The following is a 19,134-nucleotide window of genomic DNA, read 5'->3' as shown; positions in this document are numbered from 1 at the left end:
GGGGCGGCCGCGGGGGCGGGGTCTGTGGGGTTCGGGGATGGGACTGACGCGGATTGGCTAGGCTCGGCCGCGTGACCGACCCCTTATAGGGCGTGGCGTGGGGCCGCGGCTCGGGTGCGGTAGCAGCTGGCGGGCGAGGTCCAGACAGCTCTCTGCGGCTAGGCTAGGAGCCCCTGGCGCGCCGCGCCCTCGGTGCCGGGCCCCGGAGCCGGGGATGCTCGCGGCGTCCGGGAGTCATGGTCCGCTTCGGGGACGAGCTGGGCGGCCGCTATGGGGGCACCGGCGGCGGGGAGCGGGCTCGGGGCGGTGGGGCCGGCGGGGCCGGTGGCCCGGGCCAGGGAGGTCTGCCGCCGGGCCAGCGGGTCCTGTACAAGCAGTCCATTGCGCAGCGCGCACGGACCATGGCCCTGTACAACCCCATCCCAGTCAAGCAGAACTGCTTCACCGTCAACCGCTCGCTCTTCGTCTTCAGCGAGGACAACATCGTCCGCAAATACGCTAAGCGCATCACCGAATGGCCATATCCTACGGGGGCCTGGCCGGGCGGGAACCGGCGGAGGTCAGGGGCGGGGGCGACGTCGGTGTCCGCGCGGCGGGTCTAGGAGGGGCGGCTGGGGCCTGGGCGTCGTCGTCCAGTGGCCATCTTTCTGGTGCTGGGAGGGGGTGCGACCTGGGAGAGACACGTCGCGGACCCCACGGCCCAGCGAGGAGGAGCGGGGCGGGGCTTCTGGGGCGGTCTCCGAGTGCGTGTGTGCGTGGTTTGGGTGTGCGCGCGTGTGGTCGTGGAGGCCACGACGGAGCAGGTGCACTCTGGGCGGAGCCCCTTCTGACCTGAGACTTGTCCCTTCTTGCACTTGGTCTTGGGCAGCCAGCTTGGGGCACACAGCGTGCGTCTGGCCTGGAGGACACGGGAGGGCGAATCCGAGTCTATGCAGGTGTGAGTGCTGTGTGGTTGCAGGTCTGTGCGCGTGCTGACTGCAAGTGCCTGCGTTTGTGTGCGGGCATCCACGAGCCGGTGCTGCGCGTGCGTGTGGTAGGCATTCTTGGTACATTATGTTCACGTGCGGGTGTAGATACTTGTGGCTGTCTTTAGGTAGGGTGTGCGCCTGCGCAGGGCCCGCTTCTACTGCTCTAGGGGGCGATTGGAGGGTTCCCCCGTGGCGCTGGCAGGCCAGGCCAGGCAGCTGTCCGTGGTGCTGACGGCGTCCGAACTAACGAGGGGTTGGGTAACTGCAGAGGCCCCGCCTCTTGGCTGCCCCCAGAACTAGGGCGGAGAGCTGGGAAGACTCGTCCTGATCCGCGGGAAGGTGGGTGTCGGCCAGCAGTACTCAGCTGCTGCACTGCGCTGTCCTCTTCACTACCTCCGTAGCGCCTCCTATCCAGTCCTTAACCCACACACGCCCTTCGAATACATGATCCTGGCCACCATCATCGCCAACTGCATTGTTCTGGCCCTGGAGCAGCACCTGCCTGATGGGGACAAGACTCCCATGTCTGAGCGACTGGTGAGTGCTGGCTGAGGGTCTGGGTCCCGAAAGGTGGGGGTAGTGGCAGGTGGTCTGATGTGCATGAGCTCGACAGCCCTATCCTTCCTCCGAGGGCCCTTTGACTCCGCCTCCAGTGCCAGGAAGCTGGGGTGACCAGGGAACCACCAGCTGGCTTGTCTTGTGTCTTTAGCTGCCCCTGCTCTCCAGATGGCTCATCTGGGCATGCTGTGCTGGCCTTGATTTCTAGACCTAACGTGAGAGAGGGGCATTTCTCTCGAAGAGAGCGAGAACGTCAGGCACTTTGCTCCCTAAGGAAGCACTTCTTCCCAAATGTTCCCAATCCATATTTTCCCTAGTGTCCTGACAAGAGTTTCCTGGAACCCAGTGGTGTCCACTTTGGGGATCAGGGACCATGCTGCTGAGATTATGACTCTTCTGTAGCAAGAGGCAGGGTGAAGAGCAGCCTTCTGGTCTCTGGAGGTTTGAGGGGTAGCACCGTTCCACAGGCGAGGGGGCACACAGCATCAGCTTTTTCCTGCTTCCCCTTTGCCTAGGCTTAGCATGTGCTTGGCGTGCTGTGAGACTCTGGCGCAGTGGTGTGGCCTCTCTTCCCACTCTCTTCTGTAGTTGGAAAGAGGGGGTGACTATGAGTAGGTGGACATCAAGAAAAACCAACTAAGAGGATATCTAGGATGACTCCTTGGTGTTGAGGACTTCCCTCGAGGACACAGAGGCTGAGTAGGCTTAGAGTGTAGGATGGGAAGGAGTGTGTGTCCAGTCACATTTCAAGGTAGAGGGTAAGAAATGGTTCCTGGGCACGTGTGGGCATGCGCAATAGTGCCTGTGTTCCTCTGGGCTCCTGGCCTTGTGGTGAGCATCCACTCCAGAGGCCAGAAAACAGAGTGAACTTGGAGATTCATCGGATTGTCACCAATGCCAGGCTACAGGTAGTGACCAAGTCTCTAGGGAACTCTGGTAGGTATGGTCAAGAGAGTCGCAGGATAGACCTAGGTCAGTGGAAGGAGGTCATGACCATAGGCTTCTACGGGCCAGTTTGGTGTGCAGTTTTCTGAATGCCTGAGCTTGTTTATCAGGTTTGCCTGGTTTTGGTGATGGTGGGAATGGGGAGATGTGATTTTAGTGGCTCAGCTCTTGGGAGAACGAACAGTATATGCCTGCTTTGGACCTGTCCTGGTACACCAGAAAGCTCTCTGCTAACCCCAGTTTTGCTTGTAGGCCCAGTCCTCAGGGGCTCTTAGGATGAACAAAAGAGAGATGGGTTTGGAAATAGGAACTGCTGTCTAGGTAGCAGGTAGGGGGTTGAGTGGTGTTAGGGCCCCTCGGCCCCTCAGTGTTTTCAGCCTCGCTTGGGGTAGAGCTTCCTCATCTCTGGGGACTCTGCTTCATACTAACTTTTGTTCTATACCTGCCCAAGCCTCAAGCTTGCAGTCCAGTGGCTCCCAAGCCATTGGCATATCCATCTTCCACCTCCATCAGCCTCAATCATAGGTCTGGCTTATAGAAGAACCCAGGGTAGAGAGCTTCCTTGCTGGTGGCCCTTCTCTTTTCTGACCAGGAACCTTCTGTGAAGGCCTTTTGAGGTCAGCTCCTTCTTTGGTGTCAGCAGCCCCTCCTCTTAGGAATAAACCCTTCCACCTACACTAGACCAGAAACCTGAGGCCAGGAATGGTTCGTGCATTCCTCCAGGAGCCTTACTGTTGTTGACTCACAACATCAGGAGGCAGGACAGAAACACTAGGCCATCATGGAGGCTCAGCTGCCAGGCGCCTCAGATGTAGCTTCTTCTTCTACACTCACTCCTGCTCATATCTACCTCCTGTTCCAAACTCCAGGGCCATGGGTGGCCGTTACTCAGTCTTGGGGCCTGGCTCCCTGCAGGCAAGAGACAAAGGGTGAACTAAGGCCTGGGGCCTCCTCATGGCTCCTCCAGAGTGGAGCAACTGAGTGATGCTGGTCCTCCCTGTCCAGCTCCCTAAAGCTCTGCTCTCCTCCCATTACACATGGTGCTCCTACTACACGTGTGGGCATGTAACAGCCTTCTCCCCAACATCATATCTTGCAGGTTTTGGCTAAGAAGCAGACATAGGGATCTTACTAGAGTTTCCATAATCCTTCCTTTGGTCCCATTGTTTTCTCCCACAATAATCTTTCCTCAGACTCTAGCCCTAGAAACCTTTATTGACATAATTTTGTTTTATATAAAAAGATTTATTTATTTTATGTATATGAGTATACCATTGCTGTCTTCAGACACACCAGAAAAGGGCATCAGAGCCCATTACAGATGGTTGTGAGCCACCATGTGGTTGCTGGGAATTGATCTCAGAACCTCTGGAAGAGCAGTCGTTGCTGTTAACTGCTGAGCCATCTCTCCAGCCCGTTGCCATACTTTTGATGAGGTTCCTGAGTCTTGGTCTGTCTGGGATCCTGGGATCGCGCCCACCTCCCAGTCTCCTGCCTGCCTTCTGGTCTCCATAGTATCCTTAATGCTGGAGATTTCTCTTTCTTTTCCCCTGTCGGGATTTGTGTGTTCTGCTTGTCTGTGTGCATTGCACGCATGAATGAATCCCAAAGCAACATCTAAGGATGTCAAGCATTCTGGGTAACCTGGCATAGTGACCGGATGGAGGCTCTGCCCTGTTACTCTGCCTTTGTGCTCTTAGGATGGAGAAGACTTCGTTGTATAGAAAGGGTTGTTATAGTTAACACAAGTATTTGATTTACGGGCATTCACAAAGAGCACCATCTTTTTAAACCCCCTCGGTAAAGTCTGCTCCATGGTTCTAGGGGAACAGTCCTGGGTGATCTGTGAGGGGCAGAAGCTGGGTTAACGAAGTAGAGGCCTAAGGACTCCTAGACATAATCAGGACACCTTTGCCATGCCAACAAATGACACGTCATATTCTAAGCCGTGTCAGATGAGCATGCTGAGGCTTGTGGGAACACTGCATGCTGGGGAAGTCTCTGGGGTGCCTGGCAGGGTTACCCTTGTGGTGGTAGGTATGGTCATCAGACAGGAGTTGCTGCCAAGCCTCTTTTCTGAGGGGACAGAGGTGAACGCTGCCCTGTGCTTCTCCTCAGGATGACACGGAACCTTACTTCATCGGGATCTTCTGCTTCGAGGCGGGCATCAAGATAATAGCCCTGGGATTTGTTTTCCACAAAGGCTCCTACCTTCGGAACGGCTGGAACGTCATGGACTTCGTGGTGGTCCTCACGGGGTAGGTGGGCTGTCCTGACGGTGAATGCGATTGCTTCTCCTCACTCAAGTCACACAGGTGTCTGTTCCCAGCTGCCCACTGTGGCTTCTGCTGTGAGGACCATGCTGGTGTCTGAAACATGTTTTCTCAAAGGGCTCACTCCTAGTAGTAGCCTATCTGGTGGCGCTTTCTTACAGGTGTTAAAAGCAAGCTGGTCATTGGGTATTATGTCTGGGGTGATGGGCAAGTGAGGGACTTCCTTGATGGAAGTTTTTATCTATCCTTGATACTGGAGGGACATGTGGAACCTGAGCCACTTTCTGTCTGAGGAGCTAGCTGGGATGTCTCCTCCATAGCTGTCCCACTGTGTGAGGCTTAGTACATTTTCCTGCTTCTTGCCCTGGTAATGTTCTTGGTTTAAGATTTATTTAATGAGTTAGTGGTTTTGCTTTTATATGTGTATGTGCCTGGTGCCCTCAGAAGTCAGAAGAGGGCATGAGGTTCCCTGGAACTGGAGTTCAGTGCTGGAAACTGAACCAGGGCTGTCTGCTAGAGCAGTAAGTGCTCTTAACTGCTGATCTATTTCTCCAGTCTTCGTGTCCCCAGTGTGTTTCATCACAATGTGTGCCCACTGCTTCCTCAAGTCAGTACTTCCTTATAATGACCAAAATAAAACTCCCCACTGTCCAGGAAGCCAGTGTGTGGTCTGTCCCTGAGCCACCTCAGTTGATTTATCTGTCCAGTGGGCTCTGCACACCTTTCTTCTGTTTTTCTGGTGAAGGTTGAGGACCGTGGAGCTGCTGTGCTGGGAACAGGGGCTGTGGTTGAGATGGTGGCTGCTTCCCCCGAGGCTCCGTCCTGTCTAGGGATCGAAGTGTCACCTTCCCTCGGGACGTGGTGCTTGGAGACTAAGTGCCCAGATTGGGATGCAGGGAGCTGGACCATGATAGGTGCAAGTACTCTTTAAATGTGGGTTGGTGTGGTTCTGTCTCTGCTGACCACGGACCTCCACGGAGACCAGGTGTATGCGGGTGTGTAGGGGAGGAGGGTGGGCAGGTGACTGGGAAGCCTGGGTGTGGGAAGCCACCATGGGTCCTAGATTTTGTGGAATAAAGGGAGTCAGGTAATGACCTCGGGGCTCTTAAATAAGGTGCACAGGGACATGGGGTCTGCTTTGGTCTTTGTGCTGTGGCTTCTGCTGTGAGGACAATGTTTGTAATGCTGAGGTTGGGGCAGGGAGGTTTGTCCCCTCGAACTGTCTGGTATGCCCAGGGAATTTAGTGTGTTGGTGGCCTCAGTGCCCCTCATGTGATGGTAATCTTTGCACACTTCTGTGCATTGCTCGTTCCAAAGCAGGCGTGTGTTGACATGGTGTTCATCGAAAGCCCTCTATAGTTTTGTGGAGAATTGCTTTCCACTGATGACCTAGTGAAGAATCACTTGGGGCTGGTGAACAGTATGGCCCCTGTGGGTTGGGTGTTCCCCACACCCAGGGTGACTACCTAGGCATCCAGGAGTAACGACAGCTGTTTACAGCTCTCTTCCCTTGAGATCAAGTCCCTGAAGACAAGATGGCATCTTATTTTTCAGAGTGTCCCTGGAGCCCGTGTTAGGGCAGGCATCTAGGAGGGTACAGTGTGTGGTGACCAAACTGATAAATGTTGAGGGGAGAGGCTGTCGAGGTATGCTGGACCCTGCTACTGGAATCTTCTACCCAGGTTTAGGCTGCCTGGAGACAGGAGGCCAGGAGGCACACCAGAGTTCCCCACACAACCCTTGCCTATTTGCCTCTAGATCGTCCAGAACCCTGAACCTACGAGAGGCCTGGGGGGTGGAGAACACAATCTATTGCAGGGTGGTTTCAGACAGAACTGCTAACCTTCCTGTGAATGCTTGAGCAAAGATGCTAGGGCCCCCCCAAAAGAAAGGCAGGACGGTCTCACTCTAGTCTTGGAGACCCCCTTGTCTCTTTTCTGTTTCTCTCCTTTGCCTCTTACTCAGCAGTTTTCTCTTCTACTCCCCTCTTCTGCTTCCTTCACTCTCCTGGGTTGTCCATCCCATCTCATCCACATACTTTATTTCTCTGTCTTCTGCCCTCTGTGTTGCAAGAATGCTGGCTCTGGTGTCCTGGTTTGAGGCTTCTCCCTTTGCCATGAATTCCTTGAGACAGTGCCAAGTTTTGGGGAACCCCCCAAGTGGAAGGGTGATGCATGTGTCATGGAGGCCTACATGCAGGACCAGACCCAAACTAGGAGCTGCTCTGATGCTCCTGTGGAAGACAAACTCACAGGGACACTCCCCCCATCCCCCCCCCCCCCCCGCATGTGCCTCTTTGTGGGAGGTTTTGGTGGGAAACCCAGGGAAGAACCCATCACTAACCCTCCTGAGCTGAGGTCCCTATGGCAGGGTATATGTGGAGGTGTGGCACTTTCTTGTTATTTTGTTGTTTTAATTAAGCTTTGTTTAATTGGTGCTTAGAAGGCTTGAAGCCCAGAGGGGAAAGGCATACAGCACCCTGGCCTGTTGCCTAGTGAAGCCAGTCATATCCCCAGTGGCCAGCAGGGGTCTCTGTTCTCCTGATGTTGGTGGAGGTTGTAGGAGATGCCTGGGCAGGGGTAGGGTAGGAAGTTGTGCCCTTTACCCCGAACCCCCAGAGAAGCCAAGGCTGGGTGCCTGCTGCTGCCTTCCGTTTCCCTCTGTGTCTTATCTGCACCAGTGCATGTGTTGCCAGGGCTGTGATCAGTAGGTTTTCTGGGTGCTGGCTGCTCTGGGAGCATATATAAGATCTGCTTTTGGGTCCTATTAAAGGGATGGCTCTGGAACTCAGAATTATGAGAGATGTTGGAAACTTCAAGGCATTGAGGCTGGCCTGCGGGATATGGGCCTGTTCTCAGAAAATCTGGTCCCTCAGTTAGGAGTCCTGCTCCTCATTGGGCTAGCTCGTGGATTACCACCCAGACTCTTGTCTCTCTCTGGGGTGGGACAAAGGCCTGAACCTTTGAATATGGGCTCTGCCTTACTGTTAGGAGAAAGGTTTCCTTCCTGGTCCTACAGCTGACTGGGAGGATAGGGGCGGGCTTCCACGCTCACCTTCTTCTCCAAGGACACTTCTTTCTGCATCGTAGGATGAACAGGGCCCAGAGCTGCCCTACTGGGACCTTGGTTGGAAGAGGACAGAAAGAGCCACCGTCCCAGCTCAGCCAGAGGCACTGTTGCAGCTGCTGCTATTCAGTGGGTTCACCTGAGCCCATCCATGCTATGCCCACTCGTTAGCCCTTCATCTTCCTTCTGCCGACACTGTTCATTAATCCATTATCAGCCATTAATCACATATGTACTTGCATTTGCCAGAGGGTATGAGCACAGGGGAAAACTGCTGAGCCCCTCCTGTGAGCGGCCAGGCATCTTGCCCAGCCTATTTCTTGTCACTACATGAGATCTCATACCTTCATGGTGCTTACGTACTCTGCAGTCACTGGCTTGGGCGTCCACCTCCCAGACTGTACCCAGAGCAGGTCTGTGTCCTGGCTAGGTATTGGTGCTTCTTGGCATGGACCAACTCAATGTGTCCAGGAAGGACTGAGTAACCTTGGTCTTGGTGGGAAAGTGGGCAAGGAGCACATAGGACAAGCTTTGTGTAGGCAGTCAGAGAAGGCTTCGGGCTTGGGAGGGTGTGAGTGAGCCTCAAGGCTTAAGGGTATATATAAGCCACTTGGTGTCTGGGAAGAGCTGTGGTTAACATCCTGAACAAGAGTATGTCAGACAGCAGACAGGATCCCCAGGGGCGAAAGAAACTATGCTGGCCTGCACCCTGGTGCCCATAGCTAGAGCTACCTGGGCAAGGAGGTGATGGAGATCTAGGGGAGCACTTGTGAGCAGTTGGGAATTCATAAAGCGTGTGTTCTGCACCACAAAACGGATGTTGGAGGGGAAGCATGTGATAGGGCCTGAAGTGCATTAGGTATGTGGAGGAGTGAGCCTGCTGGGCGAGGGGGCCTCGTGGTGGGATCGCTTAGTAGTAGTAACACTCATTGCTTATAGGGTGCTTTATAGCAAAACAGGTGGGATAAATAAAGTTGGCTGATATGGTCAGGAGATGGAGGCCCAGAGGGTTGCATTAGGCGGCTTACAGTCTGCCTGAACATTGGTGGAAAGGTCCAGGAGAAATTGATGTAGTTGAAGAAGGCATGTCCAGGTCTCTGGTCAGTATATTGGTCTGTCTAATGGCTGTGAGTGTCCAGTGGCTGAAGATGGTGTACCGAGGTGGGCAGAGGTGGTTGGTGACTTCACAGATGGTTCCCATTGCATTTAGAAGCAAGAACATCAGCTAATATGTGTGAAGAAGGGATGAGAAACAGGAGACAGATGTAGGTCAGAGCAAAGATGGGGGTCTGAGGGATGGAGAGCAAGTGAACAAGGGGGCGTTGGAGCTCCCAGACCCGCACCCCTAGACTGTCCCTCCCAGGACCTCTTTACTGTGTGGTCTCCTGGAAGGTGTTTGCGGGAGCACCTCTTGCCTTCCTCCCTGTTTAGGTGTCTCAGGACACAGAGGTGACCAGATAGATTGTTACCTTCTGTAGGCTGGTTTGTCTGTCCATCTGCACTTGGAGGGAGGGAAACTCAAAGTAGCTGAATGCAGAGTGCTGTCTGTCACTGGTGTTAGCAGATCTCTGAGACAGTTTCGGTGAATGTCAGGGAAGAGGATGTAGGGACAAAGACCATCTGTGGTCTAGGTGCAGGACAATCAATTGGGCTGTCACTAGGCACAAGAAGGAAAGCAGACAGTTGAGACTGAGGGTCTTGGAGACAGTCTCAGCCTCAAAGCATTCAAGAGGCAGAGTCTACAGGAGCCACTGATGTCTTTCAAACCCGACACCCACTTTTCTAGGCTGCTGTGTTCTCTAAGCTCCATATGGTGTCCTTCATACTTCTGCCCACCTCACCCCACCCCCATCTCCATCCCCATTACCATCCCCAATCTCCATCCCCCATCCTCATCCCCATCCCATCCCTATTCCCATCCCCCATCCCATCCCCATCCCATCCTCATCCCCATCCCCATCCTCATCCCCCATTCCATCCCATCCCCCATCCTATCCCCATCCCATCCCCCATCCCCATCCCAACCCCATCCTCATCCCCATCCCATCCCTATTCCCATCCCCATCCCATCCCTATTCCTATCCCCCATCCTATCCCCATTCCAACCCCATCCCCAATCCCATCCCCCATCCCATCCCAGCCTCATCCCCCATCCCATCCCATCCCCATCCCATCCCCCATCCCCATCCTATCCCCCATCCCATCCCCATCCCATCCCTCATCCCCATCCCAATCCCATCCCATCCCCATTCCAGCCTCATCCTCATCCCATCCCCCATCCCATCCCAGCCTCATCCCCCATCCCCATCCCATCCCCCATCCCCATCCCCATCCCAACCCCATCCCCCATCTCATCCCCATCCCAACCCCATCCCCCATCCTCATCCCCATCCCATCCCTATTCCCATCCCCATCCCATCCCTATTCCTATCCCCCATCCTATCCCCATCCCAACCCCATCCCCAATCCCATCCCCCATCCCATCCCCCATCCCCATCCCATCCCCCATCCCCCATCCCCATCCCATCCCCCATCCCCATCCCATCCCCCATCCCATCCCCATCCCAGCCTCATCCCCATCCCATCCCCCATCCTCATCCCATCCCCCATCCCCATCCCATCCTATCCCCATCCCCATCCCCATCCCATCCCCATCCCCATCCCCCATCCCATCCCCATCCCAACCCCATCCTTATCCTCATCCCCCATCACTGCATCCTTTCTTCCAGAATCCCCAGAAAATCCTGCTATAGCCATTAGCCTAGAGGATTTAAATCCACAGTAACAAGGATGCCTGTACCTCTGTTGTAGCCTAGCCTGCTCCTGTTCCTTCCCCTTATGGCCTGTGGAGACACAAAGAAACAGTCTTGGCTCGGCAGGTGGTTCCCTGGGGAGCATTTCCAACCACAGCTTCTCATTTTACTTCAAATTAAACTGAGATTTCTTTCCAGGACATGTAATTAGAGCTCAGGTTCTCTCTCTGGACGCATCTCCTATGGGAGGAGGAGTGTGGGTTGCCTCATTGGGAGGGAAGGTGGACAGTGAGTTTAGAGGCAGGCATGGCTAAGCTGCTAGTGTCTAACACCTGGGCTGGGAAGGCACAAGGAAGTTAGGGACAGAGCAAATGGATGAACTCTGTGGACATCTGCTACAGGGCAAGGAGGCAGTGCCACCAAGAGACCCAAGCCATATTTGAACAGGTACAAGCGCTGTGGCATGGCAGTGAGGTGTCTGAATGGAGGCTGACCCACTGTGTGTCTAGCAGTGGTCCAAGCAGCTTCACACAGTGGGCTGTTCTCCTGTGGCTCTGCGGGGGGCAGGGAAATGGCCCCTGGTGCCAGTCCCTTCTCCTTCCTACATCCAGGGCTCTGATTATCTGCTGCCCCTAAATGTGGCTGGATCAGTTAGGGTTAGGAGTTCAGTTCTGAGAGGTAGTCCTTGATGCTGTGCAAGGCCCACCTGCCTCTGGGCAGTGAGTGGTGGGAGGCGCTCCTGAAACCCACCAACCACTGACTTAAGTTGGGAGCATCCATGATCCCCGGTAGCCCAGACCCTTGGGCATCTACACAGTCTAGGAATGAGATATGCTTCCAGTTGCTTCTTGGTATTGCTGGCTACCACCTTAGGACACATGCCCTCTCTGTGTCCTGATGCCTCCCAAGGCCTCTCAGATTATTCAGAGTGAGACCCAGAGGTCAGGATCCATGGTGATCAGCCAAGACACTTGCATGTTCTCATCGGATCCTCTCACACCTGACCACTGTAGCTCAGATATCAGGAACTTCTTGGGAAAGGGGATGTATGCACTTGTAAAACCTAGCACCATGGGTGGCCAGGCTGGTGAGGGACCACAGAATACAAGGAATTGTGTTGGGACACAGAATGGACCCAGGGTGCTGGCAACTTCACCGTGAGCTATAATCTAGGCCTGTGGCACCCAGCAAGGTCCTGACACATACAGCGCCAGCAGGTGTCAGGCAAAGGAATAAGAGTCTGGTTTAACATGTACCTTACTCTGAGGTCCATAGACCCTTTCCCAAACTGGGCCAGTGTAGGCCTGGTCAGGATTTTGAAATGGGCTGTAAACTAGTTGTCACCATTTAGGAGGGAGGGGTCTTGTGAATCCCCAAGTTTCCATCTTGAACAGACATTCCAGTTCTGCCTGGTAGCCTCTGCGTTTTGAGCTCACTACCATCGCCGTGTCCCGGTTGGCATTCCTTGATAGGCGCAGGCACGGGTGCTCTGGCATGGGAGCCCTGGTGTGCTGTGTGGTGTCCAGGTGGTGATATTCTAACCTGTGGCAGCTGCTGCATCCTGTGCTTACACTCCCACAGGTATCACAGGTCCCCAGCGAGGGCCGCACTGTGAGCAAAGCATAGTGAACTCACCGCTTCCCTCTTTTCTGCTCAGTATCCCAGAGCTGTGATTCCCACTGAGGTGAGAATGATTACTAATGGCTTCTCTCTGGTCCGAGGCAGGGTGGCAGGCCTCCTCAGCCTGGATTCTGTGTCAGGAGCTGCCGTTTCCTGGGCTTTCGTCCCCTCGCCTGCTTTCCTGGTTTCTAGTATAGCCAGCCAGATGTTTCTAGGACAGAGTCCCCGAAGGCCACATAGCGACTCCTGTAGTTAACCTGTGACTCTCTGCTGGCTTTCCTCCCTCATTGCTGTTACACTAAAGCCTGCGGTACGCTCCATTCTGGAGTTCACATCAACCGCCACAGAGACCATCTCTGGGAAGAGCTGGGAAGCCCTTTGGGAAGTTTCATGTCCTGGCTGGCCGGGGAGGCAGTGCTGGATCCCGTGTGCACTGGGGGTTGTGTTATGTCACCACCTTCTCTCTCCAGTGCTGGCCGCAGTCACAGCTCTCTGTCACCTCCACTCTGTCACCAGGGCATTGCACAGCAGACACATCCAAGCCGCACACAGGCTGTGCAGCCTCGACTCAGCTGTACTCGGCCGGTTCTGGAGGGGAGCCGAGCCCCTGGTCTAAAGTGAATAGGCAATGATGTGCTGCTGGGCAGGGTGCAGCTCTAGGCCAGGGCCTTTGTGAACCCCTGGTATCTTGTAGTGCCTTGGGGCCCTAGATAAACACTGTGGTGAACTTCAGTAGCCCCTGTTCCAGGCCTCTCCTGATGCGTGCTTTCCACTTGCCTCCCATTAGCCACCAGACCCAGAAGAGGCTGAGGATGGGGAGGAGGGAAGGTCCTTGGGGTGTGTGTTCTGAGGGTAGTGTGTTGTCTAAAGTGTAGTCTCAGCATCTGTCTCAGGTCCTAGCTCAGGAAGTAGTGTTGCTCCCTGGTGGGTAGAAGGCCAGAGTTAGCTTCCTTTTCTGCCTACAGCCCTCATCAATACAGAGGAGGTGGTGGGCTCTTGCCTACAGATGGGCAGACAGGAGGGGTCAGAGCTTTTATTTGGGAATGGTTGGCATGTGAGTTTCTACACACTCACCAGACTTACACTGGCGCCCACTGGTAGGATCAGGGGCAGAGGTGTGTCCCTGTGGACCAGGCAAGCTCAATGGCTGGGTGCTGTGAGCTCTGAATAACACCACCTTAAAAACAGGTAATGCTTTCATTTTGAGCTAATTTAGACTTCTCTCTCCCCGTCTCTCTGTCTCTCTCTCATACACACACACACACACACACACACACACACACACACACACACACTCATAAGAAGGATGGAGGGAACATCACATCCTTGCCAATCTTTCCCCAGTGACAACGCCTCACAATACAGCACCACAGCTAAGGTGCTGAGCTTCCCGTTCCCAGGGCAGCACTCACGCGCCCTTCTGTAACCCTGCGGACTTCCCGCATCCTCACCCTATGCCCACTTCCTGCAACCACTAAAACTTTTTGTATTTCTGTGATTTTGTTGTTTCAGGAATATCACACAAGTGATAGGCACATCTGGGGCTTTTCTTCTCCACCGAGCACCACCCTTTGCAGATGCTGTGGCACTGACCATTAGCTTCTTTTATTGCTAAATCCAGGCTTGCTACCCTCACCGGCGTCATGGTTTGGTTCTAAGCAACTATAGAAAGATATACGTTGTGTCTACTATGCTAAGTGCACTCCCTGCTTAAATCATCCAGCCTCTGGTTGAGATCTTTTTGTTGGTGGCAGCTGTGGGAAAAGCTGGTGCCAGGCAGTTTCTTAAGCCAACAGTGAAGTTGGCCTTATAATAAACCCTCCTCTTCAGTCTGCAGTGAGGTCTGATAGTGTGCTGCTCGCGAACGACCCTGTGGCGGAGTGCAAAGCATTTGTTGTCAACAGTGTCCAACTTTTCACCAGGAGCAGGAGAAGGCCTCAGGTCATGACCTCAGGAAATCCCTTTGTGTGTCCATTTGTAAGAAGCAGCTTGGTGTCCGTTCGATTTTGGGGTGCCAGTGATTCCAAGCCTAACTCTAGGTCTCTCGCTGTATTACTCCTCTGCTAGCGTCTTTAGACCCCTAAGTCCCCCATGAAGGTTAACAGGCTCCAGCCCGTGCGTGTCCATGGGCCCGCCCGGAGTTACCGGTGCTCCTGCTGCTCAGCGTAGTGAGTCCTCAGAAGCCTCACTGTCTGCTTAGCCAGACGTGTCAGAAGCATAGCTATGGTGAGACAATTGCTTGAGCTGTGGGTGACAGAATGGCTGCTGTGCTATCAAGTGCGTTGTCAGTGGATGGAATATTTAGCGGTCTTTGTCTCTGAGTGGTGAGCCCCCACAGTGGGCCCCATGGTCAGCCAGGGTTTCTTTTAAGGAGCAGACCTAGAACACCTTTTAAGGCCCAAAGATTTTTGGATGGCAAATAAACAGAAGCTTCGACTTCCATCTCCACCTGCGTCAGTGCCCAGTGGGGTCAGCCTGCCCCCTCCTCACGACAGAGCCAGTCTCCACAGACTATTCTAAACACAGCAGCTTTTCTGGCGCTACATTTCAATTGGAGGGAATCTTTTGTATTATGCCGCACGATGGAGGTAAGGGAAACGCTTGATTTCCAATATGTATCAGAAGCATGAGACACTTGTGGGTGGACAGGTAAGGAACTTCCCATCAGTGGCCATTCATAATTCTGCCTTTAGAAACTTGGAAGAAACTGTCATCTTTGAGTTTCAAATGTTCTGGTAACTCCAGGCATTTTCGGCTTCTTCAATATCACCTTGAATGGCAGGAATAAGTGACTCGAGAGAAAAGCTCTTTTCAGGTCTGAGGTAGCCAACAATGGCCACATTGAGAATTTCCCCATAGAAGTCCTTTGAAGGCATGGATGCTGTGGGTTTCCGCTGACTTTTTCACATTCTTGGAGTATGGATTCCATCCTCTGCTCACCACCATTTATGGACATCTCTGCTCCCAACGCTGGCCCAACTATAATAAATGCCAGTGGCCACATCAGCTGGAAGACTGTTCAGGAAAATTGGCTGTGGGGACGCCCAGCTAGAACCGCGGGCTCCTCGCTCTGTGCCTGCACCGTGGGAGCGGCGCAGCAGGACACCAATGCCTGCCCACAGGACAGCCACCAGCTTGGTCAGAACTGTGACAATCAAGAGGAACACACAGGTCTGCAGCCCAGACGACCTGCCTGCTCGGCTTCCGTTGCTTCCCCCACCCCCCACGACAAAGCCAGTCTTAACAGCTTCATCTGCCTAGGAAGCTACTGTTTTAGGAAAGCCAGCCCAGTTACCTCGGTGGTTTGTGTTCCGGCCTTGGGCTTTGGAGAGTTTGGGCTCTGCTCTGAATTGGGTGTTGGATTAAGCAGCTCTGGTGGCAGCTGATTTCTACAGAACACTAGCCCTTTGTCCTTGTCGGCAGTAGGCAGATAACTTTTCCTTACAAGTATGGTCCTTAGACTTCCAGAACTTTCTTTTAGTTTACAACTTGGCTGTTTGGAGTGAGAGTCCCTTTAGCCCATCCCAGCCTCTGGCATACCTTCCTCACTAAGCTCTATCGTTCGAATTTCCAGTTGAAGGCCAGAGATGCACAATTCTATCCCGGGCACTCTGAGGTCACTGTAGGGTCACTGTTAATTGTCATATTGCTGTGTCTCAGCTTAGACCCAAGGAAAGAGGCAAGATGAGGAATTTGCTGATTAGTGACATGGTCATGTCAAAGTATTTCTTAAGCGCCTTGTCCTATGTGTGGAGTTATGTGTCTTACCGTGAACGTTGCTCCCAACAAACATGGTAAAAGTGCCAGAAATCAGCTCACATATACGGGGCTGTATCCTTTGTTCTGGGTAGTATTGTGGTCATGTTGATACCGAGCGTGTGTGATGACTTACCTGAGGCCCTCAGAGGAGAGCGCTGTTGGTCCTGTCCTTTGTGAGGATTGGAGAGAGGCTTGCAGAGTGCCTTCCCTCCTCTGCTGTTCAGGGTAGAGCTGCCCTGTTCCCACACTGGTGGGTGATAGTTTAGGTAAACACCTCTGAGTTCCCACATTACTGTCCGTAACCCCAGTGAACTCACCGTTCATCAGCCTGGACTTAGAAGCATCTTCTCTTTGGTTTGTTGGTCTGGGGTGAATAGGTGTTTTTATATCTTCCCATTAAAGTCATGCAACACAAGTCACCATAGCAAGTTAGTAAGAACATTTGGAACACTGTAGTAGTTACTAAGTTGTGGCCAAAGAGAAAAGCAGGAAAATGCAGTTGAGGTGGCTCAGCACATTGATGGGCGTGGTTTATAAAAAAAACGGTCTGAAGGACAGGAAGGTACGGATCAGGGCATTTTGTCTAATCAGCTCCCTGGGGAGAGTTTGCAGACATGTTCAATAGTTTCTTTGAGTATGTGTGTGCGAGTCTGTGCTTGTGTGTCTGTGTGTGTCTGTGTGTCTGTGAGTGTGTGTGTCTGTGTGTATCTGTCTGTATGTCTGTGAGTGTGTGTGTCTGTATTTCTGTGAGTGTGTGTGTGTCTCTGTGTGTGAATGTGTCTGTGTAAATCTGGGCCTGTGTGTATGTGTGTGTGTGTGTGTGTGTGTGTGAGTTTGTGTGTGTCTCTGTGTGAGTCTGTCTGTGGGAGTCTGTGTGTGTGTGTGTGTGTGTGTGTGTGTAGCTAAAGAGTGTAGTAACCAGGCTATATTACGGCCCCATGCTTAGGGATTGTTAAAGAGCCTTAATCCACTGCAGTGTGTAGAAACCTCTGTCTTTGCTGGCATTTCGGGTTGCCAATATTTTTATTCACCTGTGCTCACAGGCAGTGGATTGCTTTATGATATATTGAAATCATTGTAGTTTGTGATTTGTGCTTTCTGTTGACTTGATAATGGAATTCGGCATCAAACACTTCAACTAGACCTAAGCTGAGGATGTGGCTTGGAGATAGACTATTGCCTATCATGTATGAGACCCTGAGTTCAGTGGCTGTGTTAATAAATAAATAGACAAAAATTAGCAGAATATACAGAGACTCAGTGCATCTGGCAAAACATTAGAACCTTTATTTTGTGTTTTTCTTTAAAAAATTTAAGTGCTGTATGCATGTATGCATGTGCCTATGTGTGTACATGTACAAGTATGTTCATGCCACAGCAGACAGCCTGTAGAAGTTGGTTCTCTCTAACTCATGAGTCCTGGGGATTGAACCTGTCAGCAGGTTTGGCAGCAAAAGACTTTACTCACTGAGCCATCTCACTGGAACTTGTAAAAATAAATTAAAGAAAGATTATGTACTGTGGGGTTTGCTCATAGATACAAGCCTTATAAATTAAATTTGGAAAATTTTCTTTCCTAGGATTCCTGATATGTTCCGTTGACTTCTGGAATGAATCCATCTCTAAGACTGGAGATTTATTCTTTTGAGGAGTTTACAAAATTCAAGGTTCAGTTGTCACGGGGGATTTTCAGGTTATCTGTTGCATATTGGACGTGTTGTTGTAGCTGTGGGTTTGGTCTGAAGTCTCTTGAGTAGCCTCTTCTCTGCCCCCCCTTTTGTCTTTCTTGTTTGCCACTGTTGCTAGAGGTTCATCAAGTTTACTACTGTCTTTGAAGAGTCAACTCTAATTTGTTTATTATAATTTCTGAAAACCTGATGTACTGGCTTGTTTTGTGTCAACTTGACACAGCTAGAGTTATCACAGAGAAAGGATCCAGCTTTAAGGCATTTTCTCAAGGGTGGGAGGGTCCAGCCCATTGTGGGCCGTGCCATCCCTGGGCTGGTTGACCTGGGTTCTATAAGAAAGCAGGCTGAGCAAGCCAGGGGGAGCAAGCCAGTAAGTGACATCCCTCCATGGCCTCTGCATCAGTTCCTACTTCCTGACCTGCTTGAGTTCCAGTCCTGACTTCCTTTGGTGGTAAACAGCAATGTGGAAGTGTGAGCTGAACAAATCCTTTCCTCCCCAACTTGCTTCTTGGTCAGGATGTTTTGTGCAGGAATAGAAACCCTGACTGAGACAGCTGTTCTGCTCCTATATTGTTACTTCAGTTTGTCTTAAGTTTTTGCAGTGAGAATTCAGACTAGTGAGTTGAGATAGTGTGATTTTATCTGTTTTCTGTGGTATACGTTTCCTGTTTGCACTGCCTTGTAATGTATTGTCAGTTCAACTCAGTTCTGCATGCTTCTGCGTCTGCACTGGGTTCCAGTGTGACTTAGGCGTTGCTCAGAGGTGTGCCTAGTTTCCAAGTGCGTGGAGACTTTCCAGAATCGTACGTTTCCACTTTGATTCCATTGCCATCCAAGAGCACATCAGTCTGACTTCAGTTTTACAGCTGGGTTAAGAGTTCTTTTGGACAAGCTTGCTTTTTCTGTTTTATGCGCCCATAGACACTTGGAAAGACTGTATACAATGGCTCGAAGAAAGTTCCGGAACACTTCTGTTAGCCGAGTTATTCCAGGAAATATTGTTATTTTGTTCTTTGCCTTTTTGAGAGAGTAGCACAGAAGGTTTTCATTCTCACTTGAAGTCTGTAGATCTCTCTTCCAGCTTACTGCTTTTCTGTTTTATTCAGACCATATCTACTTGATATACTGCTGGTATAGAAGGATTTAAATCAGCTGATTTTTTTTACTAACAAAACTATTTACTGCCTTTATTGTATCACCTAAACACATTTTAGGATTCTATCTTGATTTATATACAGTATTTTAAAAGAGTTTTTATTTATTTAAATTTTTTATGTGTATGGGTGTTTTGCCTGCATGTGTGTCTGTGCAGTATGTGCATGCAGTGCCTACAGAATCCAGAAGAGGGCGTCAGATCCCATGGAAATAGACTTACAGTCAGTCATGAGCTGCTGGGAGTCAAACCACAGTCTGATGGAAGAACCAGTGTCTTAACCATGGAACCATTTCCAACCCACACACCTTTTTAGGCCTTTTATTTTCTTTTTGAGATGGGGTTTCTCTA

General features: G+C 51.9%; 1 protein-coding gene across 3 annotated transcripts in view; it reads left to right on the top strand.

Moving 5' to 3' along the window:
- Positions 1–236: 236 nt before the first annotated feature.
- The window catches only part of CACNA1B (calcium voltage-gated channel subunit alpha1 B), a gene marked incomplete at both ends in the record, with an annotated part of 161,608 nt that continues 142,710 nt past the window's right edge, over positions 237–19,134 (top strand). For all 3 annotated transcript variants that reach the window (XM_080928036.1, XM_080928034.1, XM_080928035.1), the window contains 3 exons: positions 237–522; positions 1,384–1,505; positions 4,590–4,729. In XM_080928036.1, the coding sequence (XP_080784162.1) occupies positions 237–522; positions 1,384–1,505; positions 4,590–4,729 (548 nt within the window). The remainder of the gene's footprint in view (positions 523–1,383; positions 1,506–4,589; positions 4,730–19,134) is intronic.

Source organism: Micromys minutus (assembly GCF_963924665.1).
Source record: "Micromys minutus genome assembly, chromosome: 13".
NCBI lineage: Eukaryota > Metazoa > Chordata > Mammalia > Rodentia > Muridae > Micromys > Micromys minutus.
The sequence above is the reverse complement of the archived record's forward strand: the minus strand, read 5'-3'. Positions and strand labels throughout refer to the sequence as shown.